Source organism: Tiliqua scincoides, chromosome 1 (genome assembly GCF_035046505.1).
Source record: "Tiliqua scincoides isolate rTilSci1 chromosome 1, rTilSci1.hap2, whole genome shotgun sequence".
Lineage (NCBI taxonomy): Eukaryota > Metazoa > Chordata > Lepidosauria > Squamata > Scincidae > Tiliqua > Tiliqua scincoides.
Genome location: NC_089821.1, coordinates 220,804,781 through 220,825,515, shown reverse-complemented (window position 1 = coordinate 220,825,515; position 20,735 = coordinate 220,804,781). Strand labels below are relative to the sequence as shown.

General features: G+C 46.7%; 1 protein-coding gene and 1 long non-coding RNA gene across 4 annotated transcripts in view; one reads left to right on the top strand and one right to left on the bottom strand.

Moving 5' to 3' along the window:
- Window positions 1–19,277, top strand: part of PRKN (parkin RBR E3 ubiquitin protein ligase) — an 862,188-nt gene extending 842,911 nt beyond the window's left edge. For 2 of the 3 annotated variants that reach the window (XM_066616280.1, XM_066616288.1), the window contains 2 exons: window positions 16,178–16,295; window positions 18,402–19,277. In XM_066616280.1, coding sequence (XP_066472377.1) covers window positions 16,178–16,295; window positions 18,402–18,511 — 228 coding nt within the window. In that variant the 3' untranslated portion in view covers window positions 18,512–19,277. The remainder of the gene's footprint in view (window positions 1–16,177; window positions 16,296–18,401) is intronic. The other variant, XM_066616297.1, reaches the window with a different exon arrangement.
- LOC136636367 (uncharacterized) lies at window positions 6,553–11,336 on the bottom strand. Its single transcript, XR_010793515.1, has 3 exons — window positions 11,187–11,336; window positions 8,872–8,994; window positions 6,553–6,611 (listed from the first exon to the last, which is right to left on the bottom strand). It is a non-coding gene; the product is annotated as an uncharacterized lncRNA (long non-coding RNA).
- Window positions 19,278–20,735: the final 1,458 nt, after the last annotated feature.

Genomic DNA, 20,735 nt, shown 5'->3' with positions numbered 1-20,735 from the left:
TGTTTAGAAAGAAGCGAGATGGCCTGTTCTAATACTTGGCTAATGTCTATGATGGATTAGTGCAGCGGTGTCAAAGATAGGCCCGTGGGCCAGATCCGGCCCACAGAGCCATTTGGGGCAGCCCCCGTGTTCTCGGGGAGCTTTGGGGCTGCCCCACCCCAGCTCGTTCCGACCTGGTCACGGCCAGAGGAAAATTCTGAGGGCTGGGAACGCTGCACGCAGCAAACCCAACCCTCAGAATGACGTAGGTGCCATGCGTGGCATCCCCGGCCCTGCAATTCCCCCTGGCCGCGGCTGGACCTTACCTGGGCTCCGGCCACGGCCAGAGGGGGTCTGAGGGCTGGGCGTGCTGTGCACGGCATCCCAGCCCTGCAATTCCCCCTGACCGCGGCCGGACCTCGCCTGGGCTCCGGCCACGGCCAGAGGGGGTCTGAGGGCCGGGCGTGCTGTGCGCGGCGTCCCTAGCACTGCAACTTCCCCTGGCTGTGGCGGCAGCTCGCCCAGGCTCCTGCCATAGCCAGAGGGGGTCCGAGCGCCGGAGGCGCCGTGTGCAGCATCCCTGGCCCTGCAGCTCCCCCTGGCCATGGCTGGAGCTCGCCCAGGCTCTGGCCACGGCCAGAGGGGGTCTGAGGGCAGGAGGCGCCGTGCGCAGCATTCCCGGCTTTTCAACTCGCTCCGGCCGTGGCCGGAGCTCGCCCGGACTCCGGTCACGGCCAGAGGGGGTCTGAGGGCAGGAGGCGCCATGGGGTGGTGGGGGAGGCAGGGGGTGCTTTGTGGTAGAATGGTGTGTGGGGTGGGGAGGAGGCAGGGGGTGCTTTGTGGTAGAATGGTGTGTGGGGTGGGGAGGAGGCAGGGGGTGCTTTGTGGTAGAATGGTGTGTGGGGTGGGGAGGAGGCAGGGGGTGCTTTGTGGTAGAATGGTGTGTGGGGTGGGGGGTGCTTTGTGGTAGAATGGTGTGTGGGGTGGGGAGGAGGCAGGGGGTGCTTTGTGGTAGAATGGTGTGTGGGGTGGGGGCAGGCAGGGGGTGCTTTGTGGTAGAATGGTGTGTGGGGTGGGGAGGAGGCAGGGGGTGCTTTGTGGTAGAATGGTGTGTGGGGTGGGGAGGAGGCAGGGGGTGCTTTGTGGTAGAATAGCATGTGGGGTGGGGGGAGGCAGGGGATGCTTTGTGTTAGAATGGGGTGGGGGGAGGTAGAAGAGCAAGGGGGAATCCCCAGCTTTTTAAAAGAAACACTTCCGGGTGCCACATTTGGAGTTCGGCCCTCAGCAGGTGCCATAAATCTGATGTGGCCCCTAGGATGAAATGAGTTTGACACCCCTGGATTAGTGCCTCAGTCCATGATCCTTATGCAGTGGTTCAAATGTGTGCTCATGTGCAAGGATTCCAAGCACTTGCCTGTTAAAAGGTGTTGGTAGGTTGTGGGGCTTGTGAGTACAGACTACACAGGCCCATTCATGAAGCAAGTGTTCCCCTGTCAGTGGCAGGGGAGTGGCTGATTCGGGGTGACCTTCACCCCAAGTCTGTCATCACCTCCCCCCCCCCCACCTTGCCACAGGCAGAGCTGCATTGATCCGTTTCCCTACCAACTCATCTCTCTCCTTCCTTGCATGAGTTGGGAAGCCACTATCCTCTCTCACCACCCCATATCTCCATACTATATCCATTCCCCCCCCCAGCTCATAGTACCCCAGCTCTTTAAACCTAAAGGAATCTCTTGAGAAGGAAGCAAGGTGAGGAGGAGGGAAACCAGTTGCTGCTGCCTGCACAAGCCACATGTCCCTTTAAATAAAACAAACTGAGGGACATGCTGAGAGTTCCCAGCATCACCTGCACTTCCTGTTTTGTCAAACTGATCTTGCAAGAAGGGCTAAGGTAAGGAGCCCCATTTTTTAATTTCTTTCTCAGTTCAGGGGGCTGTTACAGTTCAGTCATCCATGGGACCATGCTGCATATGACATGAAATCTATCAATGATTAATGGTCTTAACAAAGACATAAGGTCAAATTTTAAAAGTCATTGGGAGGCCAATCTGGTTCAGGATTGTGGGGCACATCAAAGGAGTTTTAATACTTTCCCTGTGTTGGTTTGCGCTGAAAAATAGTACACCACTCTCCTAGCCCCCACCTGGGCTGTGTAGTCCAGAAGCGGCTGTTTTCTTTAAATAGCCACTCTCATGGCAGCTTCCAGCCCACTTCCTTGTTAAGCCCATTAGTGTGTTTTGGCCCAAAGTTCAGAGGAAAGCCAGAGTTCAGAAAGTGTGAGAAGCAATTAATTGTGCCTGAGTTTCTCCCGGCAGTGTAATTGCTGGATCTGCCTCCTTGTGGATTACTGATAACTTTTGATTTGTGTAGCCTTCTTTAGTTCTTCCAGAAGGCAGCAAAGAGAAGCCATCGGTCAAGGCAGAAATGGTCTTCTTGACAGCCCTTTGGGGTTGGATTTATTTAATAGGCACATCTTTGAAATTTGTTATTTTTTTAATGAATTATTTCTTGCCTATCAGCTTGCATTTAACTCTCTGCTAAGCATGTTTTTATGGAAGGGAACTAAGAAGGGGACCTTAATAGCATTCACTGAAAAGTCTTTCAGTACTTTAAAGTTTTGACTTGGTGACACAAACAAAAAGGACCCCTCAGGCTGAATATGGTGCATGGATCATTATTTCCTAAATTCATGGTAGACATGTTGTGTCTTCCACTCTGTGAAGCTAAATGCCAAACTGCGGGTAAGTTTATTTCAATACAGTTATGCTAAGCTAATGTCAGGACCCATTAGAAAGCTACAAACATGTATATGGCATTAGGAGGCAAAGAAAACAAGTCAACATCCTAAGGAAACTGAAGTTTTAAAGTGCTACTTGTTTGCAGTTAATGTTGTACTAGAATATTCCCTTTGTGTCTTGCAACAGTGGTGTGTGTGTGTGTGTGTGTGTAAAATTGACAGAGCACTACTTTTACCATTATTGTTGTTGGCAACCTTCAGTCTCAAGAGACTATGGTATCGCGCTCTGAAAGGTGGTTTTGGAACATCGTCTAGTGTGGCTGAAAAGGCCAATTCAGGAGTGACAATCCCTTCCACACCGGGAGCAAGTGCAGTCTGACCCTGGTCTGTCTCCCTGGCTATGGGCCTTCCTTCTTTGCCTCTTAGCCTCAGACTGTCGGCCAAGTGTCTCTTCAAACTGGGAAAGGCCATGCTGCACAGCCTGCCTCCAAGCGGGCCGCTCAGAGGCCAAGGTTTCCCACTTGTTGAGGTCCACTCCTAAGGCCTTCAGATCCCTCTTGCAGTTGTCCTTGTATCGCAGCTGTGGTCTACCTGTAGGGTGCTTTCCTTGCACGAGTTCACCATAGAGGAGATCCTTTGGGATCCGGCCATCATCCATTCTCACGACATGACCGAGCCAACGCAGGCATCTCTGTTTCAGCAGTGCATACATGCTAAGGATTCCAGCACGTTCCAGGACTGTGTTGTTTGGAACTTTGTCCTGCCAGGTGATGCCGAGGATGCATCGGAGGCAGCGCATGTGGAAAGCGCTCAGTTTCCTCTCCTGTTGTGAGCGAAGAGTTCATGACTTGCTGCAGTACAGAAGTGTACTCAGGACGCAAGCTCTGTAGACCTGGATCTTGGTATGTTCCGTCAGCTTCTTGTTGGACCAGACTCTCTTTGTGAGTCTGGAAAACGTGGTACCTGCTTTACCGATGCGTTTGTTTAGTTCGGTATCGAGAGAAAGAGTGTCAGAGATCGTTGAGCCAAGGTACACAAAGTCATAGGCAACCTCCTGTTCGTGCGCAGAGATTGTAATGCAGGGAGGTTAGTCCACATCCTGAACCATGACCTGTGTTTTCTTCAGGCTGATCGTCAGTCCAAAATCTTGGCAGGCCTTGCTAAAACGATCCATGAGCTGCTGGAAATCTTTGGCAGAGTGGGTAGTGACAGCTGCATCGTCAGCAAAGAGGAAGTCACGCAGACATTTCAGCTGGACTTTGGACTTTGCTCTCAGTCTGGAGAGGTTGAAGAGCTTTCCATCTGATCTGGTCCGGAGATAGATGCCTTCTGTTGCGGTTCCAAAGACATCTATCTCCGGACCAGATCAGACGGAAAGCTCTTTATTAATTTCCCATTAAACCCATTATCCCCTTTGGCAAATTAAACATAGGGTCAGGCCAGGCCTTGGCTGCTGTTTTCTCATTTTTGTTGAGATGCTCAAACTTTGCTGTGCTCAGATGCCTCCTGCTGGAGAGGGAAATACATTACAGGCGTCACCCGGTATCCGGGGGGGGGGATCTGTTTCAGGGCCCCCTACAGATACAGAAACTGTGGATATTTGGGGAACACTATTTTCATGCCCCCTTTTGCCAAATTCCTGGTCCAAGCTTCACTTAGATGACTCGTGCCCACTTTAAGCTAATTAACTGCCCTTCGTTCCCCAACGACGGCCCTAGTTCTGCACTGCAGCACTGCTGCAGCACTACCCACCATCAGGGTAGCTTGCCTGTTGAAACTGCAAAGGTCCTCCTTCCTCCTCTCTCCTGCCAGTAGCTTCTCCAGCCACCATAGCAATATCTTGGTCCTCAGCAGGTCTTGGGCATGGCAGCCACACACCAGCAGTCCCTGTTCCAGCAAAGCTCAGAAGTCCATTTGCCCATCTCTCCATTAGTCAGTTAGTCCATTGGTCCGCCAGCAGGTCCGGTAGTCTATCAGCCAGTCCATTAATTCATCTGTTTAGTTCTCTCTCCTTTCACTACCCACACCCCTTTTCCTTCCTGCAGGTGGTGCTTTTAAACCTGAGGGCCTTTCTGCCTCTAAGTGGCTACAGCTGTGGAGCACACCACTGCAATCTAAGGCCCTGGTGTTAACCCCGTGCTTGCCTGCCAGAGCAAGGGGCCTCTGTTGACACCACACCTATCTCAGTGGTTTTCAAACTGGGGCATCGTGATGCCGCCTTAAGGGGCAGGGGCAGGGAGGAGGCTAACTGGGCTGCAGGGACTGGGATACACTTACCAGTCCCTGCAGCAGCCTTCCTGGGGTTCAGGGAGCCCTGCACAAGCATCTGCAGGGCTCCCCAGCTTGTCAGAAGTGAAAGTGGAGCGATCACAAGGCAGGGAGGAAGCTTTTGGGGGCAGGGGAGGGCTGGTGGTGGGCGGGCAGGCAGGCGGGCCTGTGGGTGTGTGGCGGGAGAGCGGAGTGTGAGGCCAGGACCCAGCACTTGTGCTGGATCCTGACCTTGTTCCTGGGCTGCGCAGCACAGCTCCAGGCTGCTTGGATCTGCGCCACCTCTTGAGGCTGTAGAGGCTCTTCCTTGGGTAAGGGGAAACATTTCCCCTTGCCCTGGGCCAAGCTGCTTGCGACCCAAAACTCGTGCTGGATACGGGGCAGGCCTGCTGGTCTCCCTGTTCCAGTGCAAGTTAGGATTGCGCTGCCCGTGGTGTTGCATTTTGCTAGGTTTAAAATGAAGACTTATCTAGGTTAGAGTTAAAACCCAACACCTTCCTTCCACAAACATGGAAGCACTACCACCAGGGCTGACTCATCCATGAGGTGGTCACTTGAGACGGTACCCACCTCCGTTCACCCACTTACCTCTGCTGTTGCTCAATGGCATAGCTAGCGAGGGATGGGGGGCAGCCCCAGGTACCAGCTTTGGGGGGGGGTGACACCACAAGTGACACAGCATCATGGAGGTTAGGACTAACCCCATCGTGCTATATACTGTTGGATGTGGAATTTCCAGCAGAATGCAACGGAAGAAACCGGAGCGAAATATCTCCTTTCCATCAAACCGTATGGCTGAAAAACCTGAAACCAAAAAAATGCATGGAGCCCTATGAAAAGTGAAACCAAGCCATATTGTGCATTTACTTGTAAGTAGGTGAACGTGCCTTAGTCCTTTGGAAAGGGCAGTCTAAGAGGAATCCAATGACACAAGAATGCTTCCTATCCAATGAAAGCAGCCCCCAAAAACACCCAAGAAGGAAGTCCCTCCCTCCCTCCAAGCAGACGAATGTATTGAGCCCTATTTTCTGGCCGTTATTATTATTCATTTCATGTCCTGATTATTACTATCCCTCAGTCTCACCTACCTCACAGGGTTGTTGTGAGGACAAAATAAGGGAAGGAACCATGTACACCACCCTGAGCTACCTAGAGGAAGGGTGGTATAAAAATGTTAATTTTTGCATTTCCTGGTGAGGCTGTCACTTTGAGTTCAAGAGCACCGCCTCTCTCAATGTCCCCCGATCAGGACAATGTGACACTCTGGTGTCTGCCCAGAAATCTGGGTGCAATGTCCACTGGGGCATTGCAGCATAGATGCAACTGGCCAGAGTGTTGCATTGTCCCAATCGGGGGACACTGAGAGACACGGCACTCCAGAACAAGGAGCACCAGTCACGGGAGGGATGGATTCAGCCAAACACTGGATACAGCCCTTGGGCCAGGGTTTGCTCAGCTCTATTTTAGACCCCCATAGGTCTTCAAAAGCTAACCAATGTTAGCTTACTCTCCACACAAGGTGCTTACCTTACCAGTGACCATTTCAATCACAACACAGCCCAGATACCTGCTGCACGTCCATGGCCTTCTCCTTTAGCTCTAGTAATTACTTCGGGAGCCATGTATGCTTTGACATAATACACAGGATTGCATTAATTTATGTAACAAAGGAACAGGAGGGGTTCTAAATAAAAAAATTCATCTGGGAAAGCAAATCATAGTACATAGAAAATTACCCACTAGTTTTTTATTGCTCACAAACACAAGGTGGGAACAGCAATCTTATGCTTAATCAAACTATTGGTCATTCAGATCATACTTTCTACGCTGTTTAGCAATACTCTTCAGGGTTTCAATCTAGGTCTTGCCTAGTTCTGCCTGGAGATGCCTAGGATTGAACCTGGCCTCCTGGATGCATGTGCTGCATCCACTGAATTATGGCCCTGTCCCAAACTGCTGATTGCGCTCCTCTTTGACTGCAGTTCCTCTTTGTGAAATGCATATAATGTTGCTTATTCCAAAAGCATTCTCACAGATTCACTTCACACCATATTTCCCTCTTCTTAAAAGGTTTTAAGATCTCATATTTTCACTTGCTCTGATGCAATGAAAACACCTTCACTCGCTCAGGGTTATTCAGAACTGCTTCAAAGGCAAAGACAGTGTCTTGAAAGGCTTGATCAAGTAAGAAACTAAGTATCCCACAAGTATCCCATAACTCATAAAATATATATTGAACCAATATAATAAACACTAGTATAAGCATAGCTGCTGATGCTAAATGATTTTGCTAACACCAGCATTATTTTAAAAAAAATTAAAATTCAAGTTTTCACATAAAAATCTGTTCACTGTGCTCTGTCCAGTTCATTACTGTTGCACAGCAAGGATTAAATAGGAGCACATCTCAAACTGTAATTTCAATGGAATGTTAACTAAGGGCACAATCCTAACCACTTATGTCAGTGCTTTCCAGCACTGACATAAGGGCAATGCAGCTCCGAGGTAAGGGAACAAACATTCCCTTACTTTGAGGAGGCCTCCGTGAGTGCCACTCAACTGCAGGATGCAGCACATGTCCCACTGGCACCGCTATGCCAGTGCTGGAAAGCAATGACATAAGGGGTTAGGATTGCACCTTAAGTGACACCATGAAAAAAAATAACTTTTGCCTTAACCTTTACTGACAAAGTAATTAGCATTATGCATGCATAGAAATATAAGCGGGGAGTTCTGAACCAGAAACCTCCTCCCAATACACGGCTTAGTCTCTTAAGCAAATAGTTCTGTAAATGGCCTTTAACTTTCCCTCCAATTTTGCTACTATTAAGCCATACTAACATGATCATCAATGTATGCTGGGAGTATGATGGCATGAGAAAGTCTTTGCCATGCATTTTATCATTTATCAGGATGGAATTTAACAAGCAGTGGAAACCAAGAGAGAAATATCAGATTTCCTTAGACCAGTGTTTCTCAAACTGTGGGTTGGGACCCACTAGGTGGGTCGTGAGCCAATTTCAGGTGGGTCCCCTTTCATTTCTATATTTTATTTTCCATATATTAGACTTGATGCCACCATGTTATGTGACGGCATTTGGGGAAATGTTACAGACTTGTACTTTTAACAAGCTACTATGTATATTCTTTTAACAATGATAGTAAATGGGACTTACGCCTAGGTAAGTGTGGGTAGGATTGCAGCCTAGGATTGTTAAAAATGTTCCTGCTTGGTGATGTCACTTCTGGTCATGACATCACTTCCAGTGGGTCCTGACCAATTCTCATTCTAAAAAGTGGGTCCCGGTGCTCAATGTGTGAGAACGACTGCCTTAGACAGAATTATTTCATAGCCAGAATTATGTGGCATCTCCAAAAAGATGTAACAACATATAAACCTGATAACTGGTCAAACCGACATGAAACGGCATAATGCTAAGAAACATGCATTCATCTGGCCAGAGACCTCATCCATTTTTGTGCAAGAGCATGCACAGCTTAGGGGTCAGAACACTGAACTGGGTTAACACACCTGCTCAGCTAGAGGCCCCTAACAGGCAAGTTACTGTCCTGGAGCTTTTGGTCTCCACCTCTGAAATTCCACAGTAGCGCACCATCTCCTTTTAAAAATATTGTAAAAGCAGTGCCCTTTTTTACTTCATTTTATAACACTTACTCTCTGCTTGCATTTTAATCCCCTGAAATATCTGTTTTAGGAATTTTTTCCCTTTTAGATCCCCATCCAATCCAGAGGCCTCTGTGCCCCCAAGAAGCTTACATGAATCTCTTGCACTTGCAGGCTGCCTTCCCAGAAAAAGTTCACTTTCTCTGTATATGATCAGAGGGACTATATACAGCAGAATATTTCACTGGGTGCTCCTTCTTACCTGCAGTTCCCAGGGTACTGTTCACCTCACCAGGCATTGTCTGCGTGTTGTTCTTTAATTTTACTGAGCAGCCAAAGTCTCCCAACTTAATCAGTCCTGCTGAAGTAAGAAAGATGTTTGCTCCTAAAGAGGAAAAAGAGGTGACACTGATTCCTAGTTGAAACTTGGATAGAATTTCAAGTCCAAATGAGGCAGTTTATTATAGAGTGATCAGCCTGGATTAATATACTTACAAGGCACAGTCTTGATCAGGAGGAGGACTAAGTAACCAAGCAGGCAAAGGTAGCCACATACATTGTGCTCATCCCTGATTAATTCACCTGAGCAGTCCCCCTTAACTCACAATTCATATCTAATCTACTCCAAGAACACAGGGAGGGAGCTGCTGTTTAAATGTACATTTTTTTTATTCATTCATTCATTCATTTTCTCTCTCTCTCTCTCTCTCTCTCTCTCTCTCTCTCTCTGATGGGAAAAGCCAGAGTGCCATTAGTGCTTCTTCACCCCAAAGTCCTAGTTGCAGCTGATTTTTTTTCTCCTTACCTGACTTAGAGCTAAAGAATTTAAGCATTGGAGGGTGAAAGAGCCTTGGCCTAAAAGCATCTTCCATAACGTTGCCATAGAAATTGAACAGGAACTCACATTCTTCCCCCCAACTCTCTGTTAGACAGAGAGGGAAAGCTGTCAAGCCAGCTCCACTCCAACTTCCTGAAAATATGCAGGATGCTGGTCTGACTTCTCTTTGTTACCCCCTCTCCCTAGCAGAGCAGAGCTACTTTCTGCTCCTTGCTGAGATGGAGTGGGATGCAGGGAAGAGAAAGACTTTTGCTGTGTTTAGATATCATGTTCCTTGACCCTTCACAGGTGTGTGTATACAGCCACATATCCATCTCCTATCTTCATGTGCTTAGCTGGATCAAACACTCCTTGGTTTGAGCAAATCACTGTTTGTCATAATATCTGAAAAGGCTGTAACTGTGGTTTGAATGTGCCTTCCAAAATCAGGATCAATCTGTGAACCATGTACAGGTGGAGCCTATTTATTCGCATGAGTTCCGTTCCATGACTCAGCAGGATTAAGAGAAAATGTGCTAAATTCTGTGGAATTATGCTAAATTCCATAGAGTTACGCAAATATGCTGCAGCCTGACACTTGGGGCTGGAAGGAAACTAAGGCAGCTGTTATCAGTCCCCTCCTTCACCTCTCCCTCCTCCACTCACTCCATACTCAGCCCTCCCCATTGCCAGCTGTCCCGCTTCTTTCACAGGTGGGATGCTGAGCTTTGAAGAGTCCAGTACCATGCATTTCTACTCAGAAGTAAGCCCCATTGTAGTCAATGGGGCTTACTCCCAGGAAAGTGTGGATCGGATTGTAGCCTAAATCTCATGCTTTGGCTTGCTGGGAAGACTTGCTTGCTGTGCTGTTTTGTTTCCATAGGCTGGATGGTGAGAGCCTGCACCATCTCAGTCTGGGGGGGGAGGGGGGAAATTGGGAAATACTCCCTGGGTTTTTTAAAGCAATCCCCTCTGTTGCTACCAAACCTGCCCCTGTGTGTGTGTGTGTGTGTGTGTGTGTGTGTGTGTGTGAGTGTGAGTGTGAGTGTGAGTGTGAGTGAGCTCCACCTTGCTGCTTGTACTATGGCTACAGACGTTTTCTGCCCCGCCTCCCCTCTTCAGCCTCGGCTGGCTCAGGGGCTCCAGGAGTCTCACTGTTCCTTTGCAAGAGGAACCTCTTCCATGGCTATTTCCCTGCCTGTTCGAGGTGGAGCCTTTTTGCAGTGTTTTGGGCTGCCTGGAAACTGAGGGAGATGCCAGTGCAGGGCAAAGGTGTGTGCGATTTTCAGTTCTCTCCACCTGATCTGCATTGAGACAAATCTGCAGATAAAAAAATCCATGGATAAATAGGTTGCACCTGTACAGGCTATACCCACTGGGGTTCTGTTTTAGACCCCCTGCAGATTTTAAAATTAAAAAAATGCTTTTTAAAAATGGGCAACGTAAAGGAAACAGCTAAAAAGGGCTTGGCTTGCCCTCTCACATTGAAACGGCTGCATTTAGAGGGCTGCAGGCAATCTTCCAAGCTGTCTGCAGCCTGTTCCTGGTTGCACAATGCTCCTCCCTTTGCTCAGTGTTGTCCCAATGCATAATAATGCCTTCTCTTCATGTTCATGATGCTTTCTGGGGTGACACTGGGGGAAGGGCCTTGCACAACCAGGAAGCGGTTGCAGGCAGCTTGGAAGGTGCACTGTAAATCAGCCCAGAGCTTTCTGGACAGACTGCAAAAAGAAATTAAGTAATTCACAAGTGCTGTTTACCTTTGATGTCTCGATGTACTATGCCATGTTCATGCAATACATTGATGGCTGTTGTGATCTGCTTGGTGTAAAGCCTAATGACATGTTCCTGTAGGCCCAGCCTTGATACCTCTTCCAAAGTTCCTTCATCACAGTATTCCATGAAGATGTACATTTCGTCCTTTACTAAAAAAGCAGAGAATATTACCTGAGTAGGTGAACGTGCCTTAGTCCTTCGGGAAGGGCAGTCTAAGAGGAATCCAATGACACAAGAATGGTTCCTATCCAAGGAAAGCAGCCCCCCAAAACACCCAAGAAGGTAGTCCCTCCCTCCAAGCAGACAAATGTATTGAGCCCTATTTTCTGGCCGTTATTATTATTCATTTCATGTCCTGATTATTACTATCCCTCAGTCTCACCTACCTCACAGGGTTGTTGTGAGAACAAAATAAGGGAAGAAACCATGTGCACCACCCTGAGCTACTTAGAGGAAGGGTGGTATAAAAATGTTAATGAATAATAATAATAATAATAATGATGATGATGATTGATGAATTGATTATGTCATATGGGATGACAAAAATTTATGGGCCCCAGGTGTCAAATGACCTAGCTATGCCACTGCTGTTGCTCCTCCACTTCCTCTTTCTCCCTTTCTTGCTGTCTGGATTGGAAAAGGAAGAGGAGGAGGAGCAGAAGAGGAAGTATGGAAGGTAGAGGAGTGGTGAATTATAATCTGCTGTATCCTACCACTTTCCTCTCCAACAGACTTTGAGCCCAATCCTGAGTTTGTTGCTCTGGCTTTCTGCCGGAGCACAATGTTGCAAGCATGCCGTAAGGCATGTCTGCGAGGCTTACTGCTGGACAGGCCCCTGTGCTAGCCCAGTGCTGGCCGGTGCTAAGCTAGCGCCAGATGGGTTCCCATCCTCTGCTGCTTGGTGGTCTCATGGACTGCCGAACTGCGGCACGGTAAGCGGGGGGAGGGGGCAGGGAGGAGGCGTTGTGGGGAGGGGGGAGGCAGGTGGAGGGCAGAGAGAGGGTGGGGAGGAGGCATGACGGAGAGGCAGGAGGTGGAGAAAGGGCAGGTGGGAGGCATACCGGAGGAGGGAGGAGGCGGATCCTGTGGAGCTCTGCTCTACCAGATCCAAGGCGTTCGTATGGGGCTTGGTGCTCTACACGAACGCCTTCACCTTACCGGTGGTAAAGTGAGTAGCCTCATTGTGGGGCTGCTTCTCTTACCTGGGAGAAGGGGACAAAAGTCCCCTTCTCCCGAGGTGCTGCCTGTGGCAGGCTGAGGTGCACAGGATGCGGTGGGTGCCATTCTTGGTCCCGCTGCAGCCGCGCGTCCCGGGCAGCTCAGGATTGGGCTGTTCCTCTCCGTTCTTTTCTTCCATTTCCAATCTAGGGAATGGGAAGAGCAGAAGTTGGCACATCACCAGATAGGGTGAGGAAGCCTTGCTAACACACTCGCACACACACACATGCAATGTGCACGTGCACCTACACACAGAGGCCTTGCAACAAGTGCTAGTCTCAAAAGGAAACACAGCAAACAAGACTATGTCACGAAGAGCCACCAGAAGCAAGGAAAGTGGAAAGGAGAAGGGGTGAGATGAGGCTCCACAAGCTGATCAGAGGAAGTCTGTGGACCACATCAGCAGGGGTTTTGCTGAGAAGGTTGCTGATGCATCCACTTGATAAAATGTTTCGAAATTGCGGTCTAACTGAACAGTTTATATTTAGAGGATTACTATTTATTATTGTTAACTATATTAATATACCACTTTTCAACAAATCTATGTATCTGTCGATTCCAAGGAACAATTCACTTTCATGATGTTTAGAAGAACCCTCTTTTGATCTTCAACCCTCTTTGTATAGATCTCTAGACAAAATGGCCAACACTTTTACAGTGCATTTACTATTTGCAGTGCATATTACTATACTTTTACTATGCATTTCTACTTGTAAGTAAGACACAATGAGTTCAATGAGACATACGCCAAAGTAGGGCTGTACATGGAAGATTGTACATGGAAGATTGCACCTTAACTCTGACCCAGTAAGGTGTTGGCTATCTGTGGTTGTGATTACTTGTCCTCATCTGAATTCATCCTTCTGAAATTTGGATCATCAGTACTAGGTATAATGTTCCAAGCAGACTATTATCAGGCATTTTAACATTTTAAAAGGTTAGGCAAAAAATTAATATTTGCCTAACCTTTTTTAGAAAAGCCCCGCCAGATATTTCCTAGAGCTCCATCTAGGATATACATACCAGTTACTTCCTAGAATTGCATGTACTGTATCTTTTTTGCTCCTGTGCAACTCCAAATAATAGGGACTAGAAAAGCCTGTCCTACCCCATAGAGACTGTTCACCCTGTTGATTGGATTGATTGCTAATCATTGACTGGGGATCTTGAGAAACCTGACACAGCATGATAGCAACGTGTTATGTATGTGGTATCCTCCAGAACCCCTCAACTGGAAGGTAAACATGTAGTGAAATTGTGGAAAATCAGGTGTAATGATTTTCATCAGGTGTCATGATTTAAAAAAAATAATTTTGAGAGCCTTAGTAATTTCTATAAAAGCATTTCCCAACATCTTGCCATGGATATATTATGCATACTTGTTTGATCCATTTGAATTAATCTTGAATTAAGAGAAGGTTTTCCTTCTATTTTGGGATCTCAATGTAGATCAACTATTGAATCATTATTTTATGGACTTAGGGCACAATCCTAACCAGGTCTACTCAGAACTAAGTCCTATTTTGTTCCATGGGGCTTACTCTCAGGAAAGTGTGGTTAGGATTGCAGCCGTAGAGTCCAAACCTGAGCTCTGCGTGCCAGCTTACAGCCGGCGCATATTGTCGTAAACGTGCCATAAGGCAAATGTGTGAGGCCTAGTGCTGGCCCGGCTCCAGAGCTAGCCCAGTGCCAGTTGGCAAAGGGCTAGTGGGCTAGTGCTGGGGAAAAGCTGGTGCTCCATCGCTCCATGGTCACCCAAACCACCAGGCAGTAGAGAGGTGGGAGAGGGTGTGGGGGAGGCAGGGTCTTTCCGGGATGGGGTGAGGTGGGGAGAGGGCAGGGAGAAGGCGTCTGGGGGAGGGGGAGGGGCGGGAGGCAGGCAGGACTGGTGGAGCTGAACTCCACCAGATACTGAGCTCCATTTCAGGCTATGCCACCCAACATGGAACTCTGATTCTGAGGCAGTTCCACTGCTGCAGTAGCCATTTTAGGCACCACAGCAGCCCCCTGGTCTGGACAGCTCAGGATTGGGCTGCCTGTTCAGCAGCTCTAGATGGATGCAACTAATTGTACACAAGAACTATTGGTCCCAGATTAGGGTTACTGACCCATCACAATTGTTTGTACTGACTGACATTATATTTGGTTGGCAAATAAATCTCCAGCAATAGTGTCTCAGTTGGCAAGCCTTCTCTGGATGGGAATGTGCATCTCTCTTTTTAAAAAATGCATGCCACCAGTTTGATGGGCCGTAATGAGTATTATCATGTGGATGTACATCCAGGTGCACACCTACAGTTGGATCCGTTGCACAAGAAGAAGCCTTTGTCTCTTCTTTGGACTGGAAGACTATTCTGATTTCTTCTGTATCACATTTGTATAGTGACATACATATAGCTGTATATACATATACATATTTCTCAGTTGAGGGTTGTGTGATTCTTTATTGAAGGGAGGTGGGGGAGGTTGCTGTACTTATGTGTACATATACATGCACACAGCCTTTATTTACAGTAGCCATTTTTTTTCCATTACTTTAGGGTATTGTCTTTTTGGTGATGTGTTACTGATATTTTGCCACACGGTGGCACTATGTTATTAAAGAAAAAATATTTGGGAGCAGATATGCTCTTTGTAAAAATTCCTGCAAGCAAAGAATTAAATGAAGTAATTTTTAAAAAGTGGTTATACACAATCTGTGAATCTCTTTTAAATATTATACAGAATTGCTGTGTGACAGTTTGAATATTATCCAGCTGTTACTTCCAACTGATGTAGAGGAAATACACATGAATGCACACAAACAAAGGACCCCCTGGAAGCTGTACTTCTTAACACAAGACCTTCTGACCTCTTGTATTCTCCCCACCTAATAATGCTGCACTTGTGGCGACAGAACTATAAGCAAAAGTGGGAGATTATTATTATAAGGTGGAGGAATGTCTAAAGTTTATTAATTTCCTTTCCAAATTTCTAATTAATTTTTGCAGACAAAATAAAAAAGCATAAACCACTCCTAATATTCAATAGAATAATACGTGAATACAATTCATAACAGTACTATAATCTATTTGCAAAAACCCAGGGTTAAACAATTTATTCTTTCTCTGAGAGCAAGAGCCAGCACTCTTGTCCCTAAAGTACCATAAACTCTTGGTAAGCAATACTGTATTAAACCTGGTGCCAAAAGTGTAGAGCAGTGGCTTCCAAACAGTGGAAAAACAGCTTTGAAGACACACTTCCAGGTTTCTTGTTCCTCCATCATTGTAGTATAGATGCTATACCGCATCTCATTGGGGTGAATAATGCCACTAGATGGGGTGAATAATAGAATCTAGTTGAATGAAATTATAATTAGCAGCATGAAGGAAGGAAATTGGATTTTGGTTCTTTTTTTCCTTGTTATGAGGTATTTAGAGGTGGACCTCAGTATCAGTGAGGAGTCAAATCAATGGATACCAAATCAGTGGATACCAAAGTCTCACCTGTATTGCATAGACACTGCAGGATTTAGCAAATTGTCCCAGTATCTGAGCCTGTCTTTATGGGGCATTTGACTTATTGAATATTGGTAAGTGTTTTGTAATGCTTGGGATACATTTCTTAGGGATGGGAATAAAAATTTCTTTTTTGAGAGGGAAGCACACCTCTTACCTTTCCATTGTTTACATTTTGTTTTGTACAGGGTCGAGCAGGAAGAAAACTGTTCCCTTGTGCATTTGTAACATTCCTTACATAGTTTCTCCTTTGTTTGCAGGGATATGAGGTTGATGAGCATGCAGCCATAAAAGCTCGGTGGGAAGAGGCATCCAAAGAAACAATCAAAAGAACAACCAAACCGTGCCCTAAATGCCATGTTCCAATAGAAAAAGATGGTGCGTTTACTGGACAGTATCCAATACTAGCAGGAACCATATTTTGCCATCTTAATTCTACCTAGAGGCAAAAGTGATACACTACCACTTAAGCCAGTGGTTCCCAAACTGGTGAGTTGCGACCCGCCAGGGGAACCAGAAGCAGGGCATTCCCCCTAAAGGAGAGTGACCTTGCTCCAATGGCAGTAACAGTGCTGCAGATATTACAGTGCTGCTGCTACCAAGGGGCTTATTTCTTACCTTGGGGGCAGAGCTGGCCTCCTGCAAAGTCCTGGAGGTTTGAAGCCCCTTCAGTGTCCTCTGAGGCTTCTCTAAACAATCCTTATCCAATTTCTGGCAAAAATGGAAGTAGTTGCTGATTGGAGATAAGGATTGTTTACAGAAGCCTCAGAGAACATTGGAGGGGGCTGCAAGGCTCCAGGACCCTGCAGGAGGCCAGTTCTGTCCCCAAGGTAAAAAAATAAGCCCCTTGGCATCGGCAGCACTGCAATTGCTACAGCGCCACTGCTGCCCCCCTCACTGCCCACCCAAATATTTACCTGGTTCCCAATTCCTCTGTAGGATTTTGGGAACTACTGACCTAGGCTACCTGTAGGCTTCCAGGTACAGGCTATCTGTATCCCTCTGGCTTAGGTAAGGACTCAGGTTTGTTGTCTTCATCTGTGTGACTTTGGAGTTAGAATTAGACCCAGACCCAGCTTACAACAGTATGTGTTGTGACTTACCTTATGGAAAAATTAATGAGATAAGTTTGTCAAACTACTAGTGCTGTGGTCCTGTGCTGCAATTTCATAGTGTAAATTTGTGTCCTGCAAGCCACATCTGATAGCAAGCCATACGATGTATGCCTGTGGTATTTGGGCATTAGGATTTTATCACAGAGTAATGGCAAAATGATACTTCTTGGTGTCTTTAAGCAATGAACATGTAAAATCACCCTTAAAAACTTTTGGCTCAAAGCTACAGAATATGTAAGACAAAACACGTGTTACTTGGTGTTCAAGGAAAGCAAGACAAAAATGCCAAGCTAATATCAGGTGTCCTAACACTGGTGCAGCACTGAATGCCCTTCCCTGGTATACGGTCCTGTACTGGGTACCAGAAGTTCTGAACTGTTGCTTCTTGTCTGCACTCAGATGTCTGAGGACATCCTAAAGTGCTTCCTAAAATGGCTGCCAGAGGAACACTGTGCACACTTCTGCAGTTCTTTTTATAACAGCAGAACTGTGTTCCTCTGTTGCCTCTATGCACCGGCCCAATCCTGGATAGAATTGGGCCATTTGACCTATAGGAAACAGATACCCTTGGTTCAGGAAAGTGTCTCCTTGGGCAGCCTTTCTGAACCTCTATATAAGTATTTAAGTAGCACATGACCCCCCCTATTAAGTCATCCAAATGCCCCTGATGAATAGGAATGAATCTGGAGGGTCTTGAGTCCCCACCAAGGGGGCGGTGATTTGGAACTTTCATTCTGAGATTTCAATTTGGAAAAAATAAAAAATAAAGACAAATTCCGCTTAGCCATTCGGGAACTTCAGGGTCCAGCTTTGGAGTTGAGTTGGAGTTGAGGTTTCCATCCCTCTTGCAGGGCTTTTCAGATTCTGTGTAATTGGAAAGGTCACATTTCAATAATTGTAAATTTCATGAATCTCAACCACCCCACCACGACAACAAGCTTTTCAGTGGCTTGTTGGGCTTCACCCTCCCAGTGCGCACGTGCGCTCTCTCTCTCTCTCTCTCTCTCTCTCTCTCTCTGTGTGTGAGAAGAACCTTCTATTTCCAGCATTCTGTAAAGTCTTGTAGACCCCTCCTTATGCTCAGAATGGAACTTTTATTTAAATTCAGAGGTGAAAATTGGCAGTCATGCACCAAGGTACTGTACTAGTGAAACAGTTCACCCAAATTCACCACAACTTAGCAGACTACTTGCTTTTAGCAGTAAATGGTTATTGATAGTAAACAGTTTCAGTATCTATACTATGAGAGTTCTGTAAAAACATGTAATCCACATTCAACGTGGTTTTAAATATCCAAGCGCAATGACTGTTTTATTATTGAATTGACTATCATATGTGATTTCTTATTTCTGTTGTTGATTTTCTCTAGGTGGGTGTATGCATATGAAGTGCCCTCAGCCTCAGTGCAGATATGAGTGGTGTTGGAATTGCTGCCTAGAGTGGAACAGGACCTGCATGGGAGATCACTGGTTTGACTGATCACCTGTCAGCACTGTGAACAACCAACAGCTCATTTGACAATGTAGTAGTTCTACAGAAATGCTTCAGCTACATTTGCTTTGATTGAAGCTTTGATTATCTAGCATTAAATTTTGAACTCCTTGCTCAGGTTGTGAATTCCTCAGATGTCACAGATTGAGGAGTTCAAGATGCGAACACTTAGCCTTTGTTTCCTGATGTATCCGACCGAATCATCCATGTATATTCAGGTTCTTGTGCTTCCTAACCTGCCAGTGGTACACAAACACATTTGGAGGAGTCAGGCGATGATTTTCTGGGGTACTTTACTCTTCCCCCACCAGCATGTTTGTTTCTGCTACTGGTGCTCACACTTTGGGAAAATACGTAATGCTATTCACTTTCTTATGGTTTGTTCTAAGGCTGAATTTCTGTTTATTGGCCAGACTTGGAAAAAGAAATACGCAAAATTGAGTCATTTGAAACTTTTTGAGCTACTATGTTTTTTGTCAATCAGCAAGTTGTGACTGGGCTTAACTCTTCACAAGTTCCCCCCAAAGAAGTGCACTTTTCACACCTTTACAATAGCTCAAGGCCCAGTCCTATGGAGTGCGTGCTGGCTCACTGCCAGTGCGCACTGTTGCAAATGTGCCATAAGGCATGTTTGTGGTCCCTTGCGCCAGTGCTCTGCCAGTGCTAACCCAGCACTTGCCGGTGCTGGGCTAGCACCAGCGGAGCACTGGAGTTCAGCTACTTGGCGGTTGCACAGACCACTGAGCAGTGGAGAGGTAGGTGGGGGTGTGGGGGGAGGCAGGGAGGAGGTGTTTCAGGGCGGGGGGAGGTGGTGGGAGGGTGGAGAGGAGGCATTCTGGGGGGAGCAAGCAGGGTGGGAGGAGAGAGGACCAGTGGAGCTTTGCTCCACTGGATCCAGAGTCTCTGTGTCGGGCTGGTCAACCTTTGGGTTGACGTAGAATCGAGCAGCCCCTTTGTGGGGCAACTTGTTTTACCTGGGGGAAGGGTTTGAAAGGAGGTGGTAGCAGCCATTTTCGGTGCTACTGCAGCCCCACACACCTAGGAACTCAGGATTGGACTGCCTCTCTCTTCCCAAACACATTTTCAGTTGTAGCCCTCAGATATGAGAGAAATTATATATGTCACATCTTTTGTGCTCATATAGGATGGTTTGCCGCAGTATTTTTTCAGTAAATGCTATGAGAGGTCACCAAACAGGCAATTTACACTTTCATGCAATGTGTTTCCAAGGCAGTATAATTTAAAGACGTGGTGCTGTCTGTTTTTACTTGGCAGGTGTTGGCTTTGTGGGATGTCCAGGTAGGCTAACAGTGTTCTATCTGGAACCTTTATTTTTGACAATCTTTTTCTGGTGTCGTTTGGGGGAAGTTATTTCTGAAATGCACGCAGCTACCTTCAGACATTACCAAATCAACCCTAAGCTTGCTAAATAGCGGGATGGAGGCAGTATTGAGAAGCAGCAGACGAAAGCGGAGTTCTGAAGCCTTTGTGCCAGTGGTACTTTTCCTTCCATAATCCCTCTCCAGCTTTTTTCTCCTCATCAGGCTCATTTCCAACTGGAGCCCTACTAGGGGAAAAGCAGCTGCTGAGAAGCAGTGGGCAGGAGAAAGGGTTAGTACTACCTTCTGCACACACTTCTCTGCTCAAAAGTGCTCCCACACACATTGCGCAGCTGTTCAGCGTGACCTGTGTTTGAAGGCAGAGTCTGCAGGTGTAACATCTAGTTCAGCGCACATGCTTTAAAGTGTTTAATTTTACCCTTAAACTGTGTGAGAGTCATCACGTAAGGAATACTTAAAACATCTCTTGTTGTTTGCTATGGTGCCTTTAGCTACCCTAATTTCTAGGAATGATTGTGTTTGAATATATCCATTCAAGTACTCAGTTGTCTGTAAGTATACAATGGATACCACAAAGAGATGAAGCAGCAGAAATGGAGAGTGTGCTCACAAGAGAGTATAGAGGAAACACAGAAGTTCGGCCCTAAAATGAAAAAGTAACATGGGGAAAAAGATATGAAGGCACTGGAAAGTCAAAATGAAGAAGGTCAATTATTTTCCAAGACTCTGGAGATTCCTGATTGGAAGTGGTCTTGCCACTAGCTCCCTTCCATTTTAGTGGTGTTTGCAATTGTATAGGAGAGCTTCCCATTGGATTGTGCCCCACTGTGCACATGGAGTTAAATCCATCTATTGCTATACTGATGGCTGCT